The 21175-nt window shown below is 44.1% G+C and overlaps 2 protein-coding genes across 14 annotated transcripts in view; one reads left to right on the top strand and one right to left on the bottom strand.

Annotated features, from left to right (window-relative positions):
• Positions 1-50: 50 nt before the first annotated feature.
• LOC133500014 (citron Rho-interacting kinase) overlaps positions 51-21175 on the bottom strand; it is a 73708-nt gene continuing 52583 nt past the window's right edge. For 11 of the 13 annotated variants that reach the window (XM_061818547.1, XM_061818556.1, XM_061818545.1 and 8 more), the window contains 22 exons: positions 20856-20991; positions 20661-20765; positions 20319-20459; positions 19766-19885; positions 18402-18627; positions 18021-18179; positions 16863-17024; positions 16417-16597; positions 16051-16139; positions 15839-15943; positions 15557-15726; positions 8537-8617; positions 8320-8455; positions 8083-8222; positions 7893-7985; positions 7401-7509; positions 4701-4829; positions 4225-4305; positions 4069-4147; positions 3831-4004; positions 1359-1647; positions 51-849 (listed from right to left, as the gene is read on the bottom strand). In XM_061818547.1, coding sequence (XP_061674531.1) covers positions 826-849; positions 1359-1647; positions 3831-4004; positions 4069-4147; positions 4225-4305; positions 4701-4829; positions 7401-7509; positions 7893-7985; positions 8083-8222; positions 8320-8455; positions 8537-8617; positions 15557-15726; positions 15839-15943; positions 16051-16139; positions 16417-16597; positions 16863-17024; positions 18021-18179; positions 18402-18627; positions 19766-19885; positions 20319-20459; positions 20661-20765; positions 20856-20991 — 2929 coding nt within the window. In that variant the 3' untranslated portion in view covers positions 51-825. Of the gene's footprint in view, positions 850-1358; positions 1648-3830; positions 4005-4068; positions 4148-4224; positions 4306-4665; positions 4830-7400; positions 7510-7892; positions 7986-8082; positions 8223-8319; positions 8456-8536; positions 8618-15556; positions 15727-15838; positions 15944-16050; positions 16140-16416; positions 16598-16862; positions 17025-18020; positions 18180-18401; positions 18628-19765; positions 19886-20318; positions 20460-20660; positions 20766-20855; positions 20992-21175 lie in introns of those variants that run through there. The other 2 variants (XM_061818555.1, XM_061818558.1) reach the window with 2 other exon arrangements.
• LOC133500025 (uncharacterized) lies at positions 11753-14891 on the top strand. Its single transcript, XM_061818578.1, has 3 exons — positions 11753-11952; positions 13013-13846; positions 14871-14891. Exons 2-3 carry the CDS (start codon positions 13205-13207, stop codon positions 14889-14891), a joined length of 663 nt encoding a protein of 220 aa, XP_061674562.1. The 5' UTR covers positions 11753-11952; positions 13013-13204.

Genomic DNA, 21175 nt, shown 5'->3' with positions numbered 1-21175 from the left:
TCTGTGTGAGCAAGAAAGAGACCCGCTCTGAAAAGATACAAGGGAGAAAACAGGTTTCAAATATGTTTAATGTCTTGTGCAGAGTTCTAAAAATCAGGAAAATCTTTAGCTAGCACTAACATTGTTTAGTTATTGAACAAAAGGTTGACAGAAAATAACCAGGAGAAAGAATTAAGCTGCTCTAAATACCGTATGTCATGCTCACTGATGAGGTGGTCGAACGGGCACTAAAGAAACGACACCTCTGACATCTACTACACGTCACTGCACAGACAGAAGTTGCTGTGGACCAACGGGAGCAAGATGAGGGCAGCACTCAGCTTTGGAAACAACACAAGGCAACATTGTCGGCAAATATGAGTGAATATCAAAGAAGATAACAGTGAAGAAAGAACCTAACATTTAGTGTGGGGGAGGAAAACCACCCAGTAAGTTTTTATATCCCGTTCAAATCCCGTTGATTCGTGTGCAAAATGTTTCGACCCGTTCTTCACTTCCGTGAATACAACTCGGTTATAATCGGGGTGTGAGTCTCCCTGCAACGTCTTTAGAAACTCTTGTTTTACAAAAAAATAGACATGGCTTTACTGGCCGACTTTTCCCTTTATAAAAACTCCAAGCACTATTTACATAAACGCCGGTGATCTATTATAAATTAGATGCTTGACGTGTTTTCCCTGCCACCGAATTTACTGTCCGATGTGGTTCCCCTCAAAAGCGTGTCTCGGGTTTGTTTGGTCGAATGAAGATTCGTGACTGTTCCAGGCAATTTGGGTCAGTCAAGTGTGACTCGTTCGCTTGTCCAAAAGGAACCCTGACGACCTCTCACACCGACGACTGATCCCACACCTGTAGGACAATGAGAGGAAAAGACTGTCAAATTCAAAGTAAGGGGAAATGGGAGGGGAGGGCTGGGGAGGGGGGATGCTTGTCCTTCTCTATTTCAACAGAGATTCCTCAATTAGATTTTAACAAGGGATCAGTTATGTTCAGGGTCTGCTAAAATTCATTGTTTCATTTGATTTTTTTAACAAAGTGTCAAAGTTTTTTTTTTTTTTTTTTTTTTTTTTTAATGAGCGTCTACTTGTGTAGATGTGTAGCATTACTCACCAAAAGTGAAGTACTGTATATTGGACTTTCAGATTTCGAATTGAGCCCCAGAACCTTTTAGGTTCAGGAATGATTGGGCTAGTGTTTGATTTGAAACGTCTGAAAATGGGCAAAAATTGACATTTTGACTGACATTTTGCTTTGTTCACCACACGGCTGAAATAATGGCTTTTGCTGTAAATTATCAAGGAATAAGAACGGGCCTGTTAGAAAGACACAACCAGACGTGACCAAGGCAACAACAGTACCTTGTTAATGGGGGCCAGCTGCGTCCGCACAGAACCGGCGACGAGTCGGTTGCTATCTCCGAAGCGTCCAGGAGATCTCTCCCTGCGGCTGTCCAGTATCCTGCCGGGTGACTTCTCTCTGTCCAGGGGCCGCGCCGGAGACTTGTCCCGCCGGAACTCGGTGCGCCCCTCCCTATAGCGGTGAGGGGTGCTCGGCTCTCGATGCAGACCGTCGTGGCTGCCGGGGCCCGAGGTCAAGCGCTTGGTGATGTGCTCCGAGTAGGTGGGAGGGCCTCGCTTGCTGGGGCTCCTGGAGGACCACAGCAAAGGCCAAAGGACAGAATAGCTTGTATGGAACAGTTATTCTCAACTTGTTTATTTGAGGGGATATTAAATACTGTCTCCTTTGTGAATTAAAAAAAAAAAAAAATCCAAAGAAGTGACTGCCTTTATTCAGGTTTCAGTATTTTCATCATCTTTCATGGGTTTGTGCTCAATGCAGACTGTCATTCATCCAGGTCTTTTTCATTCTGTCACGGCATTGAATTGATCACAAGTGGACTGTTCCGGTTGTCTCAGAAGACATTTCTCCTCCCCATCTAATCACGCTTCATCACTCTGTGCACGACGCTCGATGAGACAGCTTTCATCTGATAGCAGTCAAATAGTAAATGTCTCTCTTTTCCCATAAATTGCTTATCAGCATGCACTAAAATGAATGTACGTATATATTACACATAAAATGATGACTATCTCAACATGTTGTATAATTATTATGATTTGAAAGGCTAATTTTCCAAAAGGTGAAAATTGTAGGTTTTTTTTGTTTGTTTTTTTTTTTTTTAAGATTGTTTGGGAACCCCAGTCAGAGCATGTAAAGCAGTTGAATTTGGCTTAAAAGTTTTGCCCATGAGCAACAGATGGCCCTGTTGGTCTGTCAAAAATTAAAAGTAACGTTTGTCATTAGTGAAGGTAGTTTCAGTTTCTTCTCTTTACAGTACAGTACTTGAAAGCTTGAAGGAGACCAATACAGAGAACTACTTTAATGCAAATGATTGGGTTTATGAAATTCCTGTCCACCCATCAAGTGTGAAATTAAAGAATCAAGTAAATCTTTTGTTAAAGGCACTGTAAAATGAAGAAATTCATCCATCCATCCATTTTCTGTACTCTGTCTTGTAAATTTGGCACACTGAAGTGAAGTGTTTTTAACAAACCTGACAAATTTGAATGACCAAAAAATAATCAACATCCCAAAAACCCCAAAACGTGCATTAATTGGACACTCTAAATTGCCCCAGGTGTGATTGTTGGGTTTAAATGCGACCGAAAAACCACCATTAATTTTTCATGTATGGTTTATTAATAATTATTTTCTGAAATGTTTGACAGTTTAATTTAAATCCCGCTATCATAAAAAATATGTTTTTCGCCTGGTCCATTACCTTTTCAGAATTGTCCACATCTTACCAATACTGCTTGAGAAATCAAACATTTGAGAAAAATTTTTTCATCATTTATTATATAAAAGTAGGGCTATGAATTTCAAAAGAGCAAGTGAATATACATCTGCAAACAAATTGCCTAAAATTGAAAAAAAAAAAAAAAAACTTATGGGTAAAAGCAAAAGCATACGTTGGTTAATCGGTAGAAGGGTTTTCCAGAATTCTGAGGTCAACATTGGGCGTGCGTATTATACATGGGTATGCATGTGACGTGAGAAATTACACTACATCCCAGCCTGTACATTTCCATTGACTGCTTTTTAGCCCCCGCCCAAAAAAATATCTAGACAGCTGAAATGGTAAAAAATTGTTCAATGAAAGACTGCTCCACTATTTAGTACTAGATTGTTCTTAGTCTCTGCAAATTTTCAGCACATCATAAAAAATATAGGTGTTGAGAACGTAAACACGAAAAAGACTTTACAGTCCCTTTAACTGCCTATATCTGAAAATGTCTCAAGGCGTTCTTTAAATTTGGTGAAATTAGTTAAGGGGTGGCTTTGCCCACCGCCATTCATGTGCATCGGCGTGACCCACTACATAAAAGCCAAAATGTAAGCAGAGCTGTGTTGAGTTTAGTTACACGCAACTGACGTAATGCTGGTTAGAATGCTCTGGAAAGTGGGTGGAGTGTTAGTGTTTTTGTGTCGGGTGATGGGTCTCCTGCAGTTCGTAACACAAACAGGTCTGCATGGTAATTGAAAAAGTGTAATTCGAGGGCATGGTACCAAATCCATGCTGTCCTTGTCGGGGCTTTTGTGAGCTTTGCATTTCAGTGTCACTTTTTTGGATTCAGGGCTCCGAGTGCAGCCACTCCAAGCTCCGCTCCATTGGCACAGCCATATGAGGAGCAGGAGGAGGGTTGTCTCAATTTCTTAATGGTACTATCGTTCTTGATCTTTGGGGTATTTTGGCAAAAGCATGTCACGCACAAGTGAGTAGTGTATCTTGTTTCAAGCATGCCAGAGCAAAATTAGGAGGATCTGACCCTCTGCTGGAGCCAGTCCTCTGGAGCTCTCCCGACTCCCGGATCAGGCTGCCCTTACAGCAGATGACTCGTAGTTTGTTCTGGTAGGACGAAGCCAGGTAAATAGCTCCGGAGGAGATGGCTGGGCCCAGATAGCGAGGGCTGGGGATGTCCAGGTGGGCCAGCACTAAAGGTCTGGAGACACGACAACGGGTGAAACGAAGCCCCGACAGGTCATTTAAATGCCAGTGAGACTCACCCCAAAGCAGCATGGCCCTGAACCTCGATGACATCCAGTGAGTTGAAGTAGGTGACAAATAGGTAGGGCTCTCGGTAAGCTGCACCACAGAGAGCACACAACTGAAGTTCATGCAATCGATTAGAAAAAGAATGCGGGTTCATAAAGCGTATTCACCAAAGGACAACGGCAGGCGACTCCACTTGATGTCGTCCGTGCGGCTCCTCCGTCCGTACGTGTCCACGAACACACCGAACTCTGCCGGGCAAACAATGCCAGAATTTCAAACTAAGTGAAGTCATGATTAGATTCCAATCATAAAAACAAAAACATTAAGTTCACTAAAAGAGTTCATTATTAATCTTTCCTGATTTTGTGGATTATTTCTAGTTCTGTTTATTTCTATTGTGGAAGTGTCAGTTCTCAATAATTACTGGCAGGAGGGGTGATTAGATTACAGTCACTGAAAGCTCTAAAGAAGCTTGAAAAGCTGTTTTTTTTTTTTTTTTTTGGCATTAAATTTTTACAGAGTAGACACAACACTATAGCGACAACAGTTATATTTATTTGGTGACTTTCGTGTCACATGTTCAGCATCCCTTATTTAAGAACATGTACCACAAAGCTTTCTGATGCGCATGGTGCGCACCCACCATGGAAACACAGCAAATACTCGTCCTTTTGGATGCTGCTGGCCACCTGCATGATGGCGATGGGGAAGCTGTGGGATGAGGCAGCAAACACCGCTGAGGCCAGTGACATGTCATTCTTATCCAGGAACTCTGCGGAAGACCAAACACAAGGCATGGTTGGACTTGTCTTTATTTCACAGTTTCTTTTTATTTTATACATATATACATACGGTGAAGAAAATGAGTATTTGAACACCCTGCTATATTGCAAGTTCTCCCATTTAGAAATAATGAAGTGGTCTGAAATTTTCATCGTAGGTGCATGTCCAACTGTGAGAGAGATAATCTAAAAAGAAAAATCCTGAAATCACAATGTATGATTTTTGTAATGATTTATCTGTGTGATACAGCTGCAAATAAAGATTTGAACACCTGGAAAACCAATGTTAATATTTGGTACAGTCGTGTTTGTTTGCAATTACAGAGCTCAAACGTTTCCTGTAGTTGTTCACCAGGTTTGCACACACTGCAGGAGGGATTTTGGCCCATTCCTGCACACAGATCTTCTCGAGATCAGACAGGTTTCTGGGCTGTCGCTGACAAACACAGAGTTTAAGCTCCCGCCAAAGATTTTCTATTGGGTTTATGTCTGGACACTGACTAGGCCACACCAGAACCTTGCTATGCTTCTTACGGAGCCACTCCTTGGTTTTCCTGGCTGTGTTGAAAGACATGTCATGTTGAAAGACCCAGCCACGACCTATCTTCAATGCTCTGACTGAAGGAAAGAGATTTTTCCCCAAAATCTCACAATACATGGCTGCGGTCATCCTTTCCTTAATACAATGCAGTCGTCCTGTCCCATGTGCAGAAAAACACCCCCAAAGTATGATGCTACCACCCCCATGCTTCACAGGAGGGATGGTGCTCTTGGGATGGAACTCATCATTCGTCTTCCTCCAAATACTGTGGAATTACGACCAAAAACTTCTATTTTCGTCTCATCTGACCACAAAACTTTCTCCCATGACTCCTCTGTATCATCCAAATGGTCATTGGCAAACTTAAGATGGGCCTTGACATGTGCTGGTTTAAGCAGGGGAACCTTCCATGCAATGCATGATTTCAAACCATGACGTCTCCGTCTATTACCAACAGTCCCCTTGGAAACGGTGGTCCCAGCTCTTTTCAGGTCAAGGCCAAGTCTTGTCGTGTAGTCCTGGGCTGATTCCTCACCTTTCTAAGGATCATTGAGACCCCACAAGGAGATATCTTGCATGGGGCCCCACTCCGACTGAGATTGACCGTCATGTTCAGCTTCTTCCATTTTGTAATGATTGCTCCAACAGTGGACCTTTTTTCACCAAGCTGCTTGGCGATTTCTCCGTAGTCCTTTCCAGCCGTGTGGACTTGTACAATTTTGTCTCTGATATCTTTGGACAGCTCTTTGGTCTCGGCCATGTTACAAGTTTGAGTCTTACTGATTGTTTGGGGTGGACAGCTGTCTTTATGCAGCTATCCATCTCACACAAGTGCATCTGATTCAGGATAATACATGGAGTGGAGGTGGACTTTTAAAGTCAGACTAACAGGTCTTTGAGGGTCAGAATTCTAGCTGATAGACAGGTGTTCAAATACTTATTTGCAGCTGTGTCACACAAATAAATCATTTAAAAAAAAATTGTGATTTCTGGATTTTTCTCTTTAGATTACCCATCTCACAGTGGACATGCACCTACGATGAAAATTTCAGACCCCTCCATGATTTTTAAATGGGAGAACTTACAATATAGCAGGGTGTTCACATACTTATTTTCTTCACTGTATTAATCAAAGTTGAATTGGGTAAAATTACCTTTTGATAAATTAACAGTCCTCAGTGACCAAAACAAATCCAACATAAGAAAAGTAAAAAGTACGTTTTTTTCGGCTTGTCCTGTTAGGGGTCACCACAGCGTGACATCTCAGATGAACGTTCATATTTGTTTGGCACATTTTTTACCCTGGATGCCCCCCCTTGGGATACAAACTCACGAGCCCTGGTTTACCAAACTAATGCTTGTGCATATAAAATATATGAGTAGCCTGGAGGTGCCGTGGTTTTGAATCTCTGCTCAGATCCGACCCGTTCCATATGGTATAACTTGAACTGACTGGTCTCCTTGGCAACAGCACAGTGGCAAAAAGACTGGCCTGTTTCAACTCACATTAGCACAATTAAGGCCATTAACCACTAAACTTTGTTTTCCCCTCCATCTACGGCACGCCCCGAGGAAATAGGACTGGCAACCCAAACCACATATGCTGAGATGAGGGAGCAGCAAGTCCACGTTCAGAGACACAGACTGTAATTTAAGCATGACGGATCGATCTCTTTTCCTCTTATTCTTAGGCGTATTGAATCAGCAAGTCTATCAGGAGTCACACACACAATCAAATGTATGGTTGAGGTGGTGGTGGTGTTTATTTTGTATCACATCGATTCTTTGCATTAAACTATGCAATGTTCAGCTTCTACACGAGGGTGAGGCGGCAGGAGGAATTGATCCTGTGAAATCATGTTGGGGAAAACTGATCCTAGTGAGGATGAGCGGTATGAAAAATGGACAGTTTTATCAGTAATGACCATTTGTTGGTTGACTGTACATTTCTCTGAAAGTTTGTTTTGAAATTCGTTACATTTAAATGCAGACGTGAATATGAGATTATTGATAACTGCACCTTCAAGTACGAATTGCTTCATCTCAATCTCATAGAACTTGTTGGTGCCAAGGATAATGCTGTAGCTCGTCAGGTGGATGCAGCTGCAAGGTTCCATTGTTTCAATCTCCTGTGAAGTGACATTTTTTTATTTTTTATTTTCCAGTTGTACCACAGGAGTTATGATCTCCAAAACATCATCTAAAAAAATACACTGTGGAAAGTTACAGTTGAGGTGGTGAAATTTCATTCAGATGCAATGATTGACCGGCACAACAAAATACAACCTGGTTGCATTTGATTTGTGATATAACCATCTGATATTAAATTAAAAAACAGATCCAGAATAGCAAAGTCCCACACTGTCCATTTTTCCAATAATTAGAACAATATCTTTCTATCAGATTATTCATGGTGCAATGAAACATGATATATAAAAGCAACAGGAAAGCCGTAAATTGACAATTATTTGAATCCAGAGTGCAATGCGAATACCAAGGGATTGTATGCTACCTTACGAATGCAGTATTTGCTCAGATTGTCATTGTAGCGTAGAATGGTGATCTTGTTCGGCATTGCAGCACAGATGCAGGATCCATTGTCTATCTGTGAAGACAACCCAGACACGTACAGTTTATAGTCAACAGGTCCATTTCTCTAAGTCATCCACTCGTTATTAGAAATGATTAGTTCTTAGACATACTCTGCCGGCAGCAAACAGATGACATCCTTTCACCGTCTCAAAGATGTACGGCGCCAGGTCGGACTGGCTGGGCAGGTGGCACTGGGCCAAAGACTGCTTCACTCTCTTGATCTCCACCAGGCACAGTGCCCTCTCATCCCCTGCATCACATGTATAGCGGCGGCGGTGTCACACGCCAACGTTCAGTCTGCGCTGATCACTAGTCCACGCAGCTCCTAACAAAGGCTTAGTTCTCACCAACAATCATCAGCAGTTTCTCCATCTCCTTGATGACATGGATCTGAAAGATTGATCCCAGGCCAGGAATGTGAGTCAGGGAGTTCTTGATCACATTGAGGGCATACAGACCTTCCTCCGAGCCCACCAGAACTATCTGAAACCACAGCAAGGAGCATTCCATCACCGCGCAGTTTGAATCCACAAAATGTGACCATATGCGAGACAGTTACGGTACCTGATCTGTAAGTGGAAGGGTGCAGTTGATATCAAGCCTGTCATCTCCTTCCAGTTTCAAGAGAGAGTTTCCCAGGAGCTTCTAAAAGCAAAGAGACATTGACGGTCAACAAGTTCCCTTGCTCAACATGAGCTCAGGTCGACAACAGAGGACCACAACGGGAAGAACACGACACCTGCAGGACCGTGTCCAAGTGAGGACAGCTGAAGAGTCACATGCAGTTTTTCCTGCGTAAAACTATACACAATACCCAGTGGCTACAACACGCCTGCACAATGTGAACGAGAGGCCTTTACAGACAAATCCTCAGTTTTCCCATTTTCCACTCTAAAGTTTAAGGTTAAATGTCTTTACTATTCCAGAGCACAGTTTGACAATGTACCGTATACATAACTATAGCAAAAAGTAACAAGAGCTCAGGTCACCATTCTAAATATTAATTTAGAGGGTCTGATCTATAGTTTTAGTTTTAATGATGCACTGCTCCTTCAACTTCAAGTTATCCATTTTTGGTATTTGTATATACATTCATCGCTCATTTATCACAGGGGTTAAGTTCGGGATCAGTGCTGCAATAGCTGAGATCCGCAAATTTGTATTTATTTATATTTGAAACCTGTATGAACCTTCCCAGACTCAATCTTCCCCACACTCCTATTTACCGCTCCAATACTCTTATACTACTGCTATATTATGTAAAGGACGAATATATACGAAACTACTTCGGTAATACTATTTCTATACTCTTAAATGCCTTTTAAACTATTAAACATACACTAATTCATTTAATTATTTATCACGTACATTTTATTCCTTGTAATATGCATTTCAATTAATTTTTGTTTCGTTTTCTGTTTTTAGATTTGCAATGTTTTGGCCTAAGAAGCGTATATATTGGCATAAAATACACTCAAAATCGAATCAAAAGCGATATGAATATGAAAAAAATAAACTCAATGCACAGAATCCACAATAGGTGGGCAAACATATATGTGAGGGAACACTATACATCGCATGCTACTCAGAGATCCTAAGACGTCACTGTAACAAAATGTCACAAAAACATGCAAACAGAGTGTGTAGGGAGTGACAATAGAGTGACTTCACAACTCTGGTGCAACTTTTTTTTTTGCATTACTCATGATGAGGTTTTCACAAGAGATGACAGTGCTGCAGTCAGAGAACAGTGAGTATGAGGGGAGATCTCAGCAGGGAAGGGGGTAGCGTTGGTGGGTTAGCCAAAAACCAAATTAGGCTGGCGCATGACTCTGCTCATACAGTAAAGGAAAGGAAATTTATATCATAAAGTCTCGTGTCTGCATTTTTTTATTTTATTTTATTTTTTGTTTTACCTGGACCAGAGGAGATAGAACCATTTGTCTTTTGGACACAGCAGCCTATGTGTGCAAAGATACTCAATGAAATATGGAAAACAGAGCAAATTAGCAAAACATGCCCATAAAGCAAATATATAATGAGGCATAATGGAAATGCAACAAACGGGGTTGTGTTGTGAAAGACAAACAATGAAAGAGCGAGGGAGAGAGAGATGGAGAGACGGAAAGAAGATGACAATTAATGACATTGAAAAGTGAAACTGGAGGTTGTATATTAAAATACTGTCAGTAAGAGAAAACACTAAATAGTAAATGAATAATAATGAATAAATGCTACATACAGTGCCATGAAAGTGTATTTGCCTCATTCCTGATTTAATTTTAATTTTTTTTGCATATCTATCACGCACAAAGGTTTTAAATCATCAAACCAATTTTAATATCGCTCAGAAAAGCCACACCAAACCTAATTACGGCCATACTTGTTGAATAAAGAAATCACTTAAACAGAATCTGTCAGAGTATCTTCTTCTTCTTCTAGTATAAGATAAGAGTATAAGATACAAGATTTCAAGAACCAGTGCATCATGCCACAATCCAGAGAAATTCAAGAAGAAATTGGGAAAAAATAGTGATTGAAATCCATCAGTCTGGAAAAGGTTCCAAGCCATTTCCAAGGCTTTGGGTCTCCAGCAAACCACTGCCAGAACCATTATCGATAAATGGAGAAAATTGGGAATGGTGGCAAACCTTCCCAAGACTGGACAACTAAGTAAAATTAAGGGTGCGACAATACCTCATCCTGTCATGCTCCTGGCTTCCTGCCCAGGCTGGGCGTGGCCAGCCAATTAGTCAGAGCACACCTGCACCTTGTTCCAGCTGATGCCTCCCAGTATATATAGGACTTGGGGGACGACTTGTCCTTCGCCAGATCGTCATCCTTGAGGCTTCGTTCCCGCACTCCCGTTCGCCTGACTTCTGCTCTCCGTGTACTGACCTACGCCTGTCCCTTGACCCTACTCTTGAGCCTGCCACATGATTACTTCTGCCTTGTTTGGACTGCCTGCCTGATCCCTGACCTTGGACCGAATAAAGGTTTCTTCGATACTGTCTGCCTGTCTCTGGAGTCGTGCATTTGGGTCCACCCTCGAGCCCCGTTCGTGACAGAACGATCTGGCCATAACATGGACCCAGCCGACTCTGAAGCCATCCGCCATTCGCTGCAAGTCCAGGGCAAATGCCTGGTCGAGCAGGAGGCTGCTCTTCAGGTTACTAATCAACGTATCCATGAGCTCTGTGCCCGGGTGGAACCGTGGCTAGCTTCTCAAGCTAGCGCGGCTGCTACGCCCCCGTTGGCCGTTCCGCCTGTTACGGAGCCCTCCCGTCCCGGCATAACTCCGCTTTCCTGACCAGAACGGTTCTCAGGCAACTACGGCAACGTCAAGCCCTCCCTGGCGCAGACCTCTATTTTGAACTGCAAGCGTCCGCTTTTCCCACAGACAGCTCCCGTATCGCCTGAGTCATTTCCCACATGACAGGGAGGGCGGAGGCGTGGGTCATTGCAGAGTGGAGTCGCAACTCTGAGATCTGCCGTTCATGGACGAGGTTCGTCTGCACGCTCACCCAGGTATTCCAGTACGCGGCTCCGGAACGCAAGGCGGCGTCCTCTCATGACAATTCTTCAAGCCCGTCGCCACGTGTCTGACTACGCCATTGAATTCCGGATCTGGGCTGAACGAGGAGGCCCTCCATGACGCATTCTACCAGGGACTTTCCCCACAGATCCGTGGCCACTTCGTTGCCATGGATCTTCCGTCTTCACTGGACGCCTGACCGTGCAGGGGCAGATAGATGGCCTGAGGGAGGAGGAGACGGAGAGGCTCAGCCCGGTCCCTTCCCGGCCACCCACGTTGCCTTCTACGTCGGGACCCATGCAAGTGGGGGGGGCTCTGCAGCCCAGTGGAGGAGCGCTCACGTCGGTGACGAGAAGGGCTCCGTTTCTATTGTGGTCGTCTGGGACACCAAATCACCCGCTGTCCGGCTCGGCCGAAGCGCCCCGACGTTGGTATCTCGACGCCGGTGAGTGTGCGGTATACTGGCGCGAAGTCGGGGCGATCGCTTTTGCACATCACAGTCGGGACAGACTCTCACTCGTGCTTAGTGACCGCGTTCATTGACTCCGGTTCGGAGGTGGACCTCATACATCCTCGGGTGGTCGAAGCGTTGCGGGCGGCAACCTTCCCCACACAGCGTCCTCGTATTGCTTACGCCGCCAACGGCAAGTTCGTCTGCCGCGTTACGCACCGCACGCAAACCATACGTATGGACTTTCCAGACTCTCACACGGAGCGCAGCAGTTTTCAATTCGAGCAGCAGTGATATAATCCTGGGGAGCCCGTGGCTCAAGAGACACAACCCACACATTGACTGGGTCACGGGTCGGATTATGGCATGGAGTGAGGGCTGTCGCAAGCAGTGTTGCGCCACCGGGGAGGACGGAGGGATCCAAGTTGCTGAGCTTAGCACCGCCCCCGAATTAACCACGGTACCCTCTTGCTACCATGATCTAAAGGTTTTTTTTCAGAGTCAAAAGCAAGATCTCTGCCGCCGCATCAGCCTTATGACTGTGCTATCGAACTCCTCCCGGGTACCTTACCCCCCAAAGGGAAACTGTTCTCTTTGACAGGACCGGCGTACCAGGCAATGAGGGAATACATCGAGAAGTCCCTGGCAACCGTACTCATTCGCCAGTCATCCTCACCAGCCGGTGCAGGGTTTTTTTTTTTTTTTTTTTTTTTTTTTTCCATTAAGAAGGATTCCACCTTGCGACCCTGTATCGACTACGGAGGATTGAATGACATCACGGTCAAGAACAGGTACCCCTTGCCCCTGATAGCTACAGCCTTTGAACTCCTCCAAGGAGCCCGGATCTTCACCAAACTGGACTTGCGCAGCGCGTATCATCTGGTGCAGATCCGGGAGGGCGACTAATGGAAGACGGCTTTCAACACTCCCACGGGGCATTAGGAGTATCTCGTGATGCCCTTCGGACTGACCAACGCCCCGGCCGTCTTTCAGAACTTAATTAACGACATGCTTCGGGAGTTCCTGAATAAATCTGTCTTTGTATATCTGGAAGGAATTCTGCATCCTCATCGGCACTTCAGCTAGTCTGACATCGGGTCATCACCTGGAGTCTAATGACCAGACGGAGAGGATAAATCAGGAGTTGGAGACCGGTCTTCGATGTCTGGCCTCCAGGGACCAGAGCACGTGGAGCCAGCACATCAAGTGGGTGGAGTATGCCCACAATTCTCTACCCTCAACAGGTATGGCTCCACTTCATGTCGTGCATGGCTATCCACCGTCCCTGTTTCCTCCACTGGCTATAGACTCCGCAGTCCCGTCGGCCCTGACCGTGGTGCGACGCTGCAAACGGACCTGGGAAGCAGCTGCGCATGAGCAGCGCCTACAAGTCCGCAGCGGACCGCAAGAGGAGAAGAAGACCAGAGCTCAGGGTGGGACAGCGAGTGTGGCTCTCCACCAAAGATCTCCCCCTGGGGACGGAATCCCGCAAACTTGCTCCCAGGTTCGTTGGCCCGTTCCCAAGATCATTAACCCGGTCGCCGTCTCGCTGAAACTGCCCAGGTCGATGAGGGTGCACCCTACGTTCCACGTCAGCAGACTTCGCCCGAATCGCACTTCGTCGCTGGTTCCTCCGGTCAAGTCCCTCCCCCACCATGGTGGACGGTGGGCCGGTGTATACTGTGCGCCGGCTGCTGTCTTCCCGCCGCAGAGGAAGGGGGGGTTCAGTACCTGGTGGACTGGGAGGGATATGGCCCGGAGGAGCTCTCCTGGATCCCCTCCCGCTTCGTCGTGGACCGCTCCCTCATCAGGGACTTTCACGTGGCTCATCCTGATGCTCCTGGGCCGTCCAGAGCCGGCCGTTGAAGTGGGGGTGGGGGGGGGTACTGTCATGCTCCTGGCTTTTAACGTTAATGTTATGTTCAAATACAGAATTTTCTTTTTGTGCCCTGTATTGTCTGTGCTTTCATTCTGGATCAGGTTGTGTCAATGTGGAAATTTAACATTACTCATTATCTCATCCTGAACTTATTGCTTTGGCTACAGACCAGACCTTTCACACTCAAAAAAGAGTCATCCATTTTCACCACTTTTTCTTCAATTAATCACATACTCTGACAGTCATTGCATCTTAAAACAGCATTTCTTTTTCAACTTTCTCCATTATTATTGAGAGTAAACTTAAGCAGCATGTCTAGCTTGCACTGTGTTGCTAACTAAGGCAGCGGTGATGGACGCTGTCATTACAAAACACATTGATGGGCTGCGTAAATACTGTAACATTTGTAATTATGAGTGTATATGTCTTTAAGAGCAGAGGGAAGCAGTGTAAGGTAAACTAGGAAAGAGTGTGTGGCGAGCAGCAGGTTGTTGTTTGAGAAAGTGCTGTGTGCTGTCTAAAAGAAACCAGTGGCTTCTTTTCATTTTTTTACAGTATGGATGTAAATTGTGCCATTGGATGTAGCAACCAGTTATCCCTCACTCATTGAATCACATTGCAAAATGCCACAAACTGAATAGCTGGATGTTATACTTTGTTTTGCATTGGAATTGTTTTTTTAAATGCAATGCAGAATGTCTGTGCGAAGAGACCGCATAAGCGGCGCGCAATTGCACATGCACGCAGCTTAGAGGAAACGTTGGCTGATGTCTTTTTTTTTTTTTCTTTTTTTTTGCACGGCGTCCCACGATCCACCAAACCTGCATCGACGATGCGATCGACGCATTGAGCACCTCTGCTCAAGTGTTTTGGAGAAAGTGGACTGACGAATCAACAACTGAACTTTTGGGAAGGTGTGCCGCCCATTAGATATGGCATAAAAATGGCACAGCATTTGATAAAAAGAACATTATGCCAACAGTGAAGTCTGGTGGTGGCAGTGTGATGGCCTGGGGCTGCTTTGCAACCTCAGGACCAGGACAACTTGTTGTGATTGATTGGAACAATTATTTCTGGTGTGTATCACAAAATCCTGAAAGAGAATGTCCAGCCATCAATTTGTGCCCTCAAACTCAAGCACTCTTGGATCATTCATCAGGACAGTGATCTAAAACACACCAGCAAATGCACCACGGAATGGCTAAAAAAAAAAACAAAAAACTAAATTCTGGTTTTGGAGTGGCCAAGTCTAAGTCCCAATTGAGATGCGGCCAGACCATGCTAGAAAACCCTTCAATATGACGGAGTTGTAACAATCCTGCAAAGAAGAGTGGAACAAAATTCCTCCAGAGCGATGTAAAAGACTCATCACCAATTATCGTAACTGCTTGGCTACAGTTACTCCTGCCAAGGGTGGGTAGGACAACCCGTTATTAGGTCCGGCCAAATACCTTTTTCATACAGGGTCAGAAAGATTTGGATTTTATTTTTGTACCTTAATAAAGTGAAGTCATTTAAAAACTGTATTTTGTATTTCTTTGGGTTGTTTCCGAGAGACAGTAAATTTGATTTGATGATTTTCAACCTTTGTGTGTGATAAATGTGCGAAAAGAAAATGCTAAAAGCAAATACTTTTTCACGGCACTGTAGCAATCAGATCCAGAGAAGATACTGCTATCAACCTTATGGGTAAGGTCAGCTGAGTCCAAAGATACTCACTGCATCAGCCTCAGCCTTTTCCCGAGAGACTCGCCCCCCGGCAACAACAGATTCCATGACACCCACCCAGCGCTGCTTGTCTGGGAAACTGGGAGCCATGAAATAAATGGACTGCCCGGGCCAGCAAGGTGGGTGACAACGGGATTCCAGCTTCAGCACATATGGAACATCTGATACAGGAAGGTAGCGATTACATTTGTAATATTAATTTAATCAAGCATGAATAACTGAGTTGTTACATAAATGCTTTGGGTGTTATTTATGTGAGGAATTACATAATACCGGATTTGGCTGTGTTGGGGAGCTCAGTGGCCCCTACTGCTCCGTGAACCTCCACTTCTCCATCAGACATGCACAGGTCAAACTCCTCCAGTGGCTTCACCGAATCTGAGTTAAATCACAAGGGACCAGACTCAAGAAATGAAATGAAATGAAAGTCATCAGCTAGCTAAGTAAAAAAAGGTAAGTGGTGTTCTGGTGAACACTTTGGCAACCTTCTCTGGGTTCTATCTCATAAATGGACACTTTGGTCCCATCCAGGACCACGTATTTCCTCTCCCAGCCTTGGCCTCGCTTTCCATTTCTGTAAAAATATGAAACAAAGCTTTCACGTTAAAACAGGGCACTGGGTTATGAAATTATCACCATTTTTGCATTTGTACTGGATGACTGTCATTTGGCAACGTTCCAGCATGAGACTAAAATCTTTATTTAAACTATTACTGTATTTGTCAGCATATGACTGAGGCTAGATTTAAACTTGATCTTTAAGAAACAGAACAATGGAAGTTTCCCGTTTTAAAGGTGACATGGAAGCATTGTGCCCGTTCATTTGTTCGCTTTCTCTTTTCATCCAGCACCTGGGCTGCTTCATCCATCCCTCCAGGTGCATGTGTCCACTGGCATCTTTGAGCTGCTGGCCGGAAGAGTTGCCTTTCTCCCGACACAAGCCCTCGGACAGATGCAGAGAGCAGTCGCTCGACATGCCACATGTCGCTGGAAGGCACGGAGAGCATTTTGGATGGCACAGGGCGTGGCATTCTGAGGGAGGGAAAATATCACAGAAGACAAACTTAAACCCCGCCCAAAAAAAAAAAAAAAACAACTTTCAACAAGTATTTCAACTACAAACCATCAAAATATCTTCCCAAAAACAACACATGGTCTGAGACTTTTTCCACAGTAATGGACTGCACATTGTAGCATTGAATAAGCATGGGTCTTTCTCAGTGTTTGAACAGAGAACAACATGGTGGAAAGACAAATACTGATCAAGTGATCGCAACCTATCAATAGCGCCACCCACCGAGACAAGTGGCGGCTTGTCGGCCAAAGTGCACCGTGTCCAGGCACACGGTACACTTGGCGGCACGCATGTTGAGTCCCACTGTGAAGCGGTGAGCGGTGTGGTGGTGCACCCTCTCTCGGTCTCGTTCCCTCTGACTGTCTTTCATTCGCCGGCTATATTCTGAATACAAAGCAGGGGAGGGGCACAATGAGAGCAGGTCGCTTCATTACATCTGATTCTGTTTCACCCTCGACGCACCATGCCATACCAACTATGGAGTCTGTTCAACAACAAAAACACAGTGGTTTTTAAAGGATGTATCGGTCATGAGCGGCTAAAAACTGAAACTGAAGAATTAGAAGACTTAATGACTTTGCTAGTGGCCATTGGCTGATGCATTTAAAGGCATTATGCAGTCAATAAGATTGCATTGTAGTGGGTTTACCGTGGTCAGCTGATGACTGACAATCACAAAAAATGTCACTGCAGCTTTTATTCTTTCCTCAGACTTTTGATTGACCTCACCGTCTTTTGTCTTTATTTCTGAATCTTGTGTTCTTGTTTGCCACAATATGAAGCCAGCAACATCTTGATCAATACAACCTTGACTTAATTACTCAGTAAGTTGCTCAATAATGTGACTGAATAATACCTTTAGATTGAGATTCATTATGTTACACAAAATTTTGTCCATTACAGAGTTTATCAACCGGTTTGTTCTGGTGTACGACATGAAGTGAGATTGCAATGGGTTGATAAACACTGGAGTTCTGCAAATCAGACCGGCTAAGCTTCAGCAACCAAGAAAAAAAAAATGATTCAGATTTCGAAAGCTGTGCACTGCAAAGCTGAAAATGTACTTTTGACCTGCTGGGATGTGCTACGTTGTAGTCATGCACAACTTTTAAAAATCTGTCCTTTGGAGGAATGGGTGAGGCAAAAGGAGAAAGGGAATAATAGACCAAATAGCAGGAACCGTGAGTTTGGGAAACTTACTTTCAAAAGTGACCCTCCTTCTCTCTGAAAGGTGTGTGAAAGAAAAAGGGTAGTAAGAGAAAATTCTTTGGCGTGGGATTATATTTGTGTGTTGAGGCAAGGGCCGATATGTTTGGAAATATTCCGTTGTCCATTATTTTGTCTTGAATTGAATGATGATGACACGGTCTCTTCACTCACCCTCAGGTGTTGCGACCTCCTTCCTGCGCCCCGAGTTGGATGACATCAGGCTCGGCGGGACCTGCTGGTGGTCAGGAGACTTCACCATGGCCGACATCATCATCTGCTGTCGTGGTGTTGCTGGGTTTGTGGAGGTGTTATGATCCTTATATTGGAGAGCTGGGACAGAAAGCATTTCGTCATCATACATAACATTGCCAAAAAACGTGGAGGGAAAAGCGAACCTGGCTGCTATTTTTGCATGTTGGCTCGCTGCTTTGCTCTTGTAATCATGGACCTAATAATTTCAGTCTCAGTTGCTACAGCAACATTGTGAGGGAGAAAGAAACGTCTAATGGACTATTGGTGCTTTTCTAAAACAAGAATATGAACCGTTCTCACCTTCTTCTCTTAGAGACCGAAGTTCTGCTCGCATTTTCTGAAGAGCATCCTCAAGCTCAGAACAGCGAGTTCGCTCTTTGTCCAGCGCTACCTTCATGTCACTGTACTGCAGGGGAACTGGTTGGATGGAGGACACAGGGGAGACCTGGCCTTGACTCTGTCCCTGTCCCTGCGCCTGAGCAGCCATGGCAGCCAACAGGTCCTCGCGCCGACGCCCAAAAAGACCCTGGACGATATGCACAGCATGGAACTCGAGATCAGTGAGTACAGGCGTGGCTTCGCTCCAAGCCTTTGATGAAGTTGTTATGAATGTGCTGAGAGGTTAGCGGGAGTTTTAATGACAATTTATGCATGAAGTGACTCATCTATTGTTGCCCCCGGATTTCACCTTTATAATCAAGTAACGTACAGTTCTCTGCCAATTCATTTAAAAGATATTCTTGAACTCACAATCAGACCTAAAAGATATCTTGGGAGCTCTGGAATCGAAGAAGAATTGTATGTAATCAGTTGATTCAAGTTCACTTAAAAAAAAAAAAAAAAAATCAGCAATTTCCCCTTGATAGCTTTTTAACATCTTAACGCAACGATTTCATCTCAGTGACAGTTTGAGCGTTTGTGCAAGGAAGAGGTTTGCGCGACACTACAGGTCTCAAATTCAAGGTCTTGCAGGCCAGATCTGGCCCTCCAAATGGTTTAATGTGGGCTGTCAGTCAGTCACACCTTCAGTTATCATACTATGTTATAATTGTATTATATAATAAAACATGACGAGCCAATAATCACAAGTGTGACTGTTCATGTACAGTATTCAGATTTAAATTCTTTGGCACGGTAAAGAGGTGTAGCGAGCTTCCACAGACAGAAAGTGCAACTGCTCAAGCAACACATCCACTGTTCTCCGCTTGGTGTGCGGTACTTGTTAACTTGAATGAACATGAATAAAAGTGCATCATAAAAAAGATCACAACAATCGCCGTTACTGTTTTTATTGCATAAAAGACTCTTTAAACTGTTCCTGTTGCACTTGTGTGCGTTGTTCATTTCCTAAACAGATTATTAAAGACAATGGACTACTAGTGATACACTAACCCAATTCAACTTTGTTATTGTACAGAGGCCCCATAGCTCAGTGGTTAGAGCATTGGAGTTTGGATGTACCACTACATGTCTAGCCACTTTAATGTGGTTTCAACGTTCTATGCAATTGTCTGAGGCCAACCTAATAATGTTGCCTGAACCGAAAACAAGTTTGACACCCCTGCACATAAATGAGGACACTGTTTCAAAGAAGTCTTCTCACAACACAAAATTGACACTTGGGGGAAAAAAATAATTTCACTGAATAAGTGGTGTCATCTGACCTTTTTCTTCTTTGAACCTCCATGGGCCTGGGCTTGGAGGAAGTCTATGAGCTTCGTCTGCTGGGTGATCGTTCCCTCCATTTTCACCTTCTCATGGGAGTAGACAGCCTGCAGGTGGAGCTAAGTGAACATCACTACAGCCGTGAATTTCTCCTCAAATACTGTGTTTTGTACAGACAAATAAAGCAAACTGTGAGTGAGGACAAACAATGGGGGGTATAAGTGTATGACGTTAAACTCCACCACCCCTTTACATCTAAATAAAATGACAGCGGTGAAAGAGAAACCTGGCAACGATGCGTCAATGGCCACTGCCTTGGACACAGCAGTAATACCGATAAAAACAATGGTAAATTTTAAACAGTCTTTAAATTTTCTGTACTTTGCTTTCAAATGCATTTTTGTTCTTCATTTTAAAAATTTTTTAATCTTGCAAAGCAAGTTGAATTGCGTATGAAATGTGATTTCTAAATAAATTAGCCTTGCTTCTATTCTTGGGCAATTTTGTGTAAAAACAGCTGTGTATGATTTTAAGACATTAGTGGATGTACACCTGGATGTTCTCCAGCTGATATTCCAGGTCAGTTCTCTCAGTTTTCAGCAGGTCAGTTTGGTCCAGGGCTTCTTGCAGGCCCTGGGTCAGACGAAATATATGTGCCTTCTGAGCATCCATCTGCTGCTGAAGCTTCTCTTGCTACAAAACAACAACAGATGACAAGTTGTTTGATTCCAATACTTTTAATAAAGTGTGACATTTAACGACCTATTTTCTCAAGTTGTATGAGGCAAAATAAAGAAAAGACACCAACAGCATGCAGTTCAAATATGTTATGGTAATATTTGAATTATGCTCTCAAAAATCTGTGATGATGATGTGTGAAAATGCCAAATGGACCTCATCCAACAGCCGCTGTTTCAGATCCCTCTCACTCTCCAGCTTTTGCTGCAAACTACGCGCATTCATCTCCAACATGGCGTGCTTCTTCTCCAAATCGTTCAACTAAAGGACAGAAAACAGGACGTGGTCATCGCAACATATGTTAACCGCAGAAGGTGTTAAATACTTGTGCTTGAGTGCAGAAACACTTACAGTGTCTGCAAGGCTCTCAGCTTTGAGTTTCTGGTCTTTGAGAATCTGCTGTAGCGCCAACATCTCGGCTTTGTGCTCCGTCACGGCCTGCTCCACAGCCTGACGAGACTCAGAGCTGCGCTGCTCAGCGCGAAGTCTGAAGGACGCAACAAACTTTTTCGTATGCGTTCAATTTGTTCTTCCGCCATAACCACAGCACATTTCCATTTAGAACAAAGAACCAAAAGGTTAGTTCACAATAAGTGTTCCATGTAAAAGCTTGGAAACACAAATCAGGGTTGTGCGAGGATGTTTTAATTTGTGTAGCAAATTCCCCTTGC

Source organism: Syngnathoides biaculeatus, chromosome 4, assembly GCF_019802595.1.
Source record: "Syngnathoides biaculeatus isolate LvHL_M chromosome 4, ASM1980259v1, whole genome shotgun sequence".
Lineage (NCBI taxonomy): Eukaryota > Metazoa > Chordata > Actinopteri > Syngnathiformes > Syngnathidae > Syngnathoides > Syngnathoides biaculeatus.
Note: the sequence above shows the minus strand (reverse complement) of the source record. Positions and strands in the feature narration are given on the sequence as shown.